We start from the raw sequence: 8,667 nt of genomic DNA, 5'->3' as shown, positions 1-8,667 counted from the left end.
CCTTTAACACACTTTACTGTGTTCTGATTGGCGCGCACTCTGACGTCTAATGCTGGCTAAGTTTTATTTTTCATTGGGTTTTCCATGTGACATTCGGTAATTTTACAACCAACGGACGTTAAACTCCTTTATATTTATTATTTATCTTACTAAATCAAGACTACAAAATATTATTTGATGAACAATCTTTTCACATGTGTGTATTGCCATTGATGACATCGTTTTTTGACATTTTAAATGAGGTAAAATAATTCTAAATGAAAAATAAGCTAGGCCTAGGCTAATTAAAAAAAATAATACAGAAGTACAAACAAGTCTGTCGTGGACAGCGAGTGGAAGAGGAGACTCCCATGAAGTCAAGTGTACGTTTTTCTTATTGAAAAACAGTTCCATACTTTAAATTATCGGTCTAAAAAAACTGTGTTTAGTTCGCTAGCTGGGTGGGTAACCTCTGTCTCTTATACACATCTAGATGTGTATAAGAGACAGGGTTGGCTTCGCGTAGCCTTGCTTAGATTGTTTATATCAGGCTACGAAGCCTGCGCGCAGGTTAGATTGTTTATATCAGGCTACGATGTATCTACGAAGCCTGCGCGCAGGTAAAAGTGCAATATTTCACGACTGTACTGTAGATATAGCTGGTTCAAAAAAAAAAAAAAAAACCCATTTCAGGGCTGGAAATTAACTTTTTTTCTTGGTAGCACTGCTAAAATTTTCTGGCACTCCCCAAAAAAATTTGGTAGCACAAGTAATTTTTTTAGTAGCACATTCCCTATCCTTTTCGCATCCCCTACGATATAAGCACGGCGCAATATTTTATATACTTCCTAACAAACCCCCACCCACCCACACCTACACTGTCCCCATGGATTATTATGCAAGAAAGAAGACATGAAAGAAAAAGAGAAGAGATTTTTAAAAATTTAAAAAAAAATTAAAAAAAAAAAAAAGAAAAATAATAAATAAGAAATAACAAAAGGATGGAGAGAAAAAAAAAAGAAAGAAGTAAAATGGTGGAAAGAAAATGACAATGAAAAAACTAAAATAAAGGTAAGTATCAAAAATAAGAAAAAACCTGATGAAACAATATTAAAAAGAAAATAGATATTAAAGGGATAGTAAAGAAAAAAGATGCAAGGTAAACAAATTCAACCTAACTGGAAGGAAAGGGAAAGTATTTCAAGGAAAGTTTCAATTGTTAGGAATATTTCTAAGAAAATTACAAATTTCTGTTAATTATTAACAGGTATACACAATATAAAAAAGAAAAACATGAGCAGTAATAATGTGCTAGCTAAACTGTCTAGTCAATGGACTGCAAAAATCTGCAGTTAATGTGTTGCAGTGGATTGATACAATATATTGATTATAAAATTATTTATTATTATTACTGAAACATTAATTATATTTTCTGTATACTTCCTTTAAATTTTTCTGTATTTTTCTTCATTTGTGCAGGAAATTTCGAGAAAATAGGTCCACAGAATTGCATTAATACTGCGAATGCCTATACATTGGTTACAATAGCTACCGGCCGACTTTACTGCAACATTTGTGCGGAAATTGGCAGACTTATTTTGAATATGCGTGGATGGAATTTTATCTTTATGAAATAACTCTAAATCAATTTACACATAATAATTTCAACCGAAACAGAGTTCCAGAGTTTTCACCAACATTTCGGGAGTGCTGAGATTCCAGCTCCCCACTTGTCAAAGGCCATTTAGGCTTCGTTTTAAGCCCGCAAAAATTGGCATTTTCACACAGCCGGCCGGTGACACTTCTTAGGTTATAATGTAGCCTACAACATTACTGTAGGCCTGGGCCTGTGCAACTTCAACAAAGTATCTTATACCTACATATTTAATGATCTACAGTTTCATTTTCTTGTTCAATTGTTGTTTTTATTGAGAATTATAAAAAAAAAAAAAAAAAAACTGGTACGCCTTCTAACTTTGAAACTTCAGTGTTAATCGCCAGAGAACATCGTCACACGTTCTAGTGTTTACAAAGGTTTCGCGGAATAACATATCCCAAACATTGCAAGTTGCCCTGAATGATGTAATATCCCAACATTCTGATTGGTTTACAACTTGCAGTGGACTCAACTTACCTTACTCACCAGCCAGTGTAGTCGGGCGCACACATGGTTTGGGATGTTACTCCACGAAATATAGTTTCGTAATTGGAAGGCCTACTACCAGTTAGTTCGGTTTAACTGATGTTGTTTTTGTTGTTACGTTTATTTTGTTGTTGTCAAAACAAGAAACATTCCTTGTAGAATTATATATCTTTTTATATATTTTATAGATTAAATTAACCAATTAATTCAATTGTTGCACTTTATTAATTCCACGTTTAAAATTTAATCTTTAAATATTCATTTATATACAATTCAATTTTTATATTATTTCAAAACACGATTAAACAATCATTTTGCTTACCTTCTGCTGATACTTTGTTAAGAACGAAATAAATTGTTTGATAGAGGCCCATTACTAGTTGCCTATGAAATAACAATGCTACTACATTCAGTGAGAAACGTTCCCAATTCCAGGCTCAGCCTGGTAGACACAGACACCAAGGTTACCAGACACAAAGTCATTAGACTCTTTGTACGCCGCCGATACGAACAAAAGTAGGTCAGAAGCCGACTGGCTCGTTCAGTAAATAAATGGTAGTAAAGCAGTTTTCTATATTATTTTATTTAATTAGGATTCAAAATTTGCTGTGAGACCTATTTGTTTGTTTGTTTTTTTGTAAATTTCAAGATTGAAGATGCATGTTGTTAAACTATCATAGCTGCTCCGTTAAGTCTGGCTGAGGTTATCATCAAAGAGTATTATACCATTTGTTATCATCAGCCATGTGATTGAAGAAACGTAATCTTATTTCATAATGTATGAGGTTTAGGTAATTCGTTTGGTTTTCAATAAAAGATGTCTGCCTTAATACCGGTAGTACTTTGAATATAATCATTCAGATGATGCCTAATTGTATTTATTTACAATCTATTTAGTATTTAAATTTTGATTATTGCTTGATGCTGGGTCGTTTACATCGTATGAGTCAATACTGTATACGATCGTTTGAAATTTCAGTACATAATCTATTTTATGAACAACTACATTAAGGAAACGTTTGGAGGAAAACCACCTTCCTGCCGCTTACAAAATCTACTCGCGCTATCAAATGACCATGTCGCACTGAGCACGACAAAGTTGAATTCCTTGTCGCACCTTAAAAAGTCAGGTCGCAAATGCGACCAAATAATCCTTAATTTCCAGACCTGCATTTTATGATGTATAAGTAGAGATACAGTACACTATAATACTGTAATTTAGAGTTAAAGCATGGCTATGTGGATTGCTCATTAATACTATAATGTGATTTCAAATGGTATAAAGCGCAGATATAAATCAAACCAGGGACCAAACTATATTACATTACATTTATACAATCAAATCAAATAAAAATAACTTTAAAACAACTTACATTATATCTGAAAACATCTTCTGGTACCAGTTGCGAACCATCATTCGGGTTTATCATAAGTAAGTGTATTCCTGACATGGTTGGTGGTCTTGATTCCAAAAGCCTGTTGAGAAAAAAAAAATTAAGACAGTTTATAATAAGAGGCCTGCATATATGAGCTAGTCCACACCTCAAGTGCTATAATTTTCGATTTTTTATTATTATTATTATTATTATTTATTAGTCTTAGTATTATCATCTTAATATTAGTAATTTAAAAAGTTATTGTTATTGGTGTTTAGATGTTCTTGGTTGGTAAATAATTGTTTACATTTCTGTTCCTCGGCAGTTCTGGGCGTGTTAGTATCACACTTTTATCTACAGCACTGCTTCATTCAAAAGACACCTGATGGTTTTTCTTACAATTAGTTGTCACATCTAATCATTTAATACAAGTTACTTTTAATTTTTTCTGCTTGAATAGGATAGGCTAGTCAGATACCAGCATCACTGCAGCTTTTGTGAGTCATGAACTGGCAAGGCCTCACCTGTGGGGGTTTCAATTTGCTAATAATAAACAATGCGGTGATGCTGGTTTCTTTGACCGTTTCTGTTGTCATTATCTTTATCATTATCATTATCCAGGATATTTCATGGGTTAGATTTTGTGAATTACTTTTCTGTCTTAATCTCAAGCACATTTAAAAGCATAATTTAAAAGTGGATGTAATGTCAAACCGTATTTTTATTATTGACATCGTCATTAAAAAAAACAGATCTAGTAAATAACTTCAATACATTCTCACATATTTCTTAAAATGTACAGTAACATACAAAATTTCATGTTTAAATAATGTGTACTTTTAGCCATGTACCAGATGAGAAAGTGTGGTTTTGCCAATTAACTTCTACTTTAGGTAATTATAAACCAATAACCCACTAGCTGCTATTAAAAAATCAATTAACGTGGCAAATGCTATATTAAAATGCTTGTTAAAAAAGTGGGATGTTCTGATTACCAAACTGCGAGTGGCAGTACTACACACTATAGCCCATTGTCGAACTAGGGCTATCCAAATGCACGTGGCAGTACCTCGTATAACCCAGACGCTACTTGGGTTGTCAAAAGACTTTGACAACTGATTTTTTTTGGCATAAATTGTGTACTACTGTACACTGCAAGTTTCTTTTCTTGAAATTACAATTATCTTGAAAATTCATGTTTGTCTTCATATCAGAAATTTCAAGCATGCTTCATATTGCTGACAACGCTGCATGCTAATAAAATTCCATAAATTTAGTAACAAAGTGTAAACAATAAAATGTTACTGTAACACAATGGAGGGTTTAGGCTGGCCAAAAAAGATTCAACTGTCAGCACTCAAAATTAGCACTGGCCCAAGCCAAATAGTATGTAGTTTAATCATTAAACACATTACAGTATTAAATTATCGTGATAACTTTTCAAATAAAAGGATATTTAAATGAGCTGGAAATATTTGTGTTCTTTTCATTTTATTCACATCATTTGTTGAATTGAACACACTTGACAATGTACAGTACGATACTACAACCAGGCCTAAGCCTACACCAAAACATGGAGGTTCCCTGCTAAAACTAGCACTCAATTACCAAGAAATCAAAACGATTTAAGGCCTAAGCCTGTATTGTTGTATAATAGTCATTCATCACAAAGTAAATAACATTTTAATGTTTTCATTCAAACACAAGTCAACTCGGCCGCAAGTCAACTCGACCGCAAGTCAACTCGGCCGCAAGTCAACTCGGCCGCAAGTCAACTCGGCCGGAAGTCAACTCGGCCACAAAAAGTTTGGCTACAGTCAACTCGGCCACAAGTCAACTTGGCCACAAGTCAACTCGGCCACAAGTCATTTACTGGTACTACACTTTGAAAGATCGGCCGCAAGTCAACTCGGCCGCAAGTCAACTCGGCCGCAAGTCAACTCGGCCGCAAGTCAACTCGGCCGCAAGTCAACTCGGCCGCAAGTCAACTCGGCCGCAAGTCAACTCGGCCGCAAGTCAACTCGGCCGCAAGTCAACTCGGCCGCAAGTCAACTCGGCCGCAAGTCAACTCGGCCGCAAGTCAACTCGGCCGCAAGTCAACTCGGCCGCAAGTCAACTCGGCCGCAAGTCAACTCGGCCGCAAGTCAACTCGGCCGCAAGTCAACTCGGCCGCAAGTCAACTCGGCCGCAAGTCAACTCGGCCGCAAGTCAACTCGGCCGCAAGTCAACTCGGCCGCAAGTCAACTCGGCCGCAAGTCAACTCGGCCGCAAGTCAACTCGGCCGCAAGTCAACTCGGCCGCAAGTCAACTCGGCCGCAAGTCAACTCGGCCGCAAGTCAACTCGGCCGCAAGTCAACTTGGCCGCAAGTCAACTCGGCCGCAAGTCAACTCGGCCACAAAAAGTTTGGCTACAGTCAACTCGGCCACAAGTCAACTTGGCCACAAGTCAACTCGGCCACAAGTCAACTCGGCCACAAGTCATTTACTGGTACTACACTTTGAAAGAGTATTGCTATACTTATTGTTATTATTATTTCTGTTATTATTGTTGTTGTTTTTATTACCGTTAGTTTTACAGTAATATTAATTATTAGTCTTAGCATTAACATTATATATTGTTCAAATTTTTGCTGATATTATTATTATTACCATAAAAATAATAAATAATTTTCGATTTTTTATTATTATTATTATTATTTATTAGTCTTAGTATTATTATCTTAATATTAGTAATTTAAAAAGTTATTGTTATTGGTGTTTTATTTGTACTTTTCTCATATTATTATTATTATTAATATTATTGTTGTTGTTGTTGTTACCTTTATTATCGATATTATTACCTTATTATTACTAAGTAGGCCTAGTATTATAAGTATCATTATTATTATTATTACTAATTAGTATTACTATTACTGTATTATAAAAATAAACATTATCTTTAATTTATTATTGTTTTATTATTGCTATTATCACCTTCAATATCGTTATTATCACTAATTAGTATTTATGTTAAAATAGATAATTAAATATCGTTATTATTACCATACTGTACTAGTATTATTAATATTAGTATTGTTAAAATAAATATTACTATTAATGTTGTTGTTGTTATCGCCTATATTATCGTCAAAATGACTAATTAGTATTATTAAAGTAAATATTACTAATTTATTGTCGTTATTGTTTGTTTAATATTATTGTTGAAGTAGAATGTTGTGAGTAAAGAGAAGACGAACACATTAATAAATAACTCTTTTTAATTCATAGCATTCAAATCTCTTTTGGTAGTGTGGTGGTCCTGTTTTACTAAAATATACTGTGTACTTTATTTCAATCGTATATTGAAGAAAAAGAATGCAAAAACCGAGATTTACATTTGATTTTAATTATAAATAACTTGTGGCCGAGTTGACTTGTGGCCGAGTTGGCTGTAGCCAAATTTTTTGTGGCCTAGTTGATTTGTGGCCGAGTTGACTTGTGGCCGAGTTGACCTGCACCCGGCTAATGACTGACTAGGCCTAGGCCAAGGGCCTAGCCTAAGTAGCAGGTACGGCACAACATTATGATGATTTAACCTACTATAGGCCTACCTACCTAGGACCTAGGCCTGCTGGGGCTGAATACATGTCAAACCGTACCCATGCCAACCCGTACCCACAAACCATACCCAAATTTTAGCCAACCCGTACCCACAATTTTGGTAAATCCGTACCCATGTGTGGTCAACCCGTACACAGCGTAGACGAACCCGTACCCAAGTTTGATGAAAAATATTATTTACTATATAGAACATTACACAAATTATATTTGCCTATTTAGATATTAATCATATTAAACCGTATTATGAACACCTAACTTACCGATTAGAAGATATATTACTCTTGATAGAATGCATTCAATCAAGAAATTTATGATCGCTGAAGAAGCCGAAACACGCAAGTTGGGGCGCTACATATTATGGCTCCATTTGTGGTGTCGTTATTTGTTTCTACAATGTTTTACAATGTAGGGTCTACATAAATACAATACAATAAATATATATAAGTAAATATATAATAAAGAAATAAAGAATAGGCCCAAAGGCAAAAGAAAAGAAAAATTAAAACCAGAGAAAATTAAAAATAATTTGAAAATTATGAGAAAAGAGAAAAAAAGAACATTAATATTAATAAAGAATAGGCCCAGAGGAAAACAAAACGAAGCAGAGAAAATTAAAACTAATTGAAAATTATGAGAAAAGAGAAAAAAAGAACACTATAAAGAATAGGCCCAGAGCAAAAGAAAACTTACCTTAATATTAGCGGCAACGACAATCTTACAGACTGCACGAGATCGTACAGATACAAATATCTTTTGGGTACGGGTTGACCAAAATGACGTGTGTACGGGTTGACCAACGCGGGTACGGATTGACCTAAATTTGAGTACGGGTTGACCAAAGTGGGTACGGGTTGGTATGGGTACGGGTTTGTTTGGGTACGGATGGACCGACACCGGCTGGGGCTAGGCTAGCCTTGCTTGCCTAAATGGAATAAATATTGGGGTTATTTCCCCAAATATAGTAGCAAAACCAGGTGATTTGCGAATAAGCGACCCAAAAAGGAAACAGCTCACTCAGGAGGGACGAAACCACCCGGAACCCACCCGTGTGTGTGCTTGTGGTCGAAAAGTGGTGGTAGGCTACTTACGCGGCTGAAAGACTGCAAAAACAGGAAGATGGTGGTACATGTAGCCTAGAAAATCCTTAGTAAAGTACACAAACTACTGCTCTGTTGTTAGGTAATTGTATCTACCAGTCTTACTGAGCTGTACTCTGTAACATTTTGTACCTAGAAACAGGTCCAAAGTCTCCAGATTTGGGCGATTGATAAACATCATGATCTGGAATTTCCAAATTCTAAATAAAGTACAAACAAAAATCCCTAAACATCGTTGATCGATCAATGATAATAGACCTACATATGGGACGCCTTTAGTGCAATCTTAAACATAACATCATAAATCATCAGAAATCACATTGTATGTAGTTATCGGTAGGTCCTTTCAACATCAGGAGTTTATTAATTAATTTTATGTAGTTATTATTATTATCACCAATAATAAGGTAAATCCATAGAGCTATTGGGTAAATCATAACGCAATCCTATGAAGAACGCAACGCGACGACGC

At 35.1% G+C, this 8,667-nt stretch overlaps 1 protein-coding gene across 3 annotated transcripts in view; it reads right to left on the bottom strand.

Moving 5' to 3' along the window:
* LOC117121651 (tripartite motif-containing protein 42-like) overlaps window positions 1-8,452 on the bottom strand; it is a 14,370-nt gene extending 5,918 nt beyond the window's left edge. The window contains exons 1-2 of one of the 3 annotated variants that reach the window (XM_033266895.1): window positions 8,187-8,452; window positions 3,496-3,598 (exon numbers count right to left, since the gene is read on the bottom strand). In XM_033266895.1, the coding sequence (XP_033122786.1) occupies window positions 3,496-3,573 (78 nt within the window). In that variant the 5' untranslated portion in view covers window positions 3,574-3,598; window positions 8,187-8,452. Of the gene's footprint in view, window positions 1-3,495; window positions 3,599-3,805; window positions 3,958-7,788; window positions 8,150-8,186 lie in introns of those variants that run through there. The other 2 variants (XM_033266896.1, XM_033266894.1) reach the window with 2 other exon arrangements.
* Window positions 8,453-8,667: the final 215 nt, after the last annotated feature.

Source organism: Anneissia japonica, unplaced genomic scaffold, assembly GCF_011630105.1.
Source record: "Anneissia japonica isolate Jap-2015-1 unplaced genomic scaffold, ASM1163010v1 scaffold287709_len1912824_cov184, whole genome shotgun sequence".
Classification (NCBI taxonomy): Eukaryota; Metazoa; Echinodermata; class Crinoidea; order Comatulida; family Comatulidae; genus Anneissia; species Anneissia japonica.
This window is presented reverse-complemented; position numbering and strand designations above follow the sequence as displayed.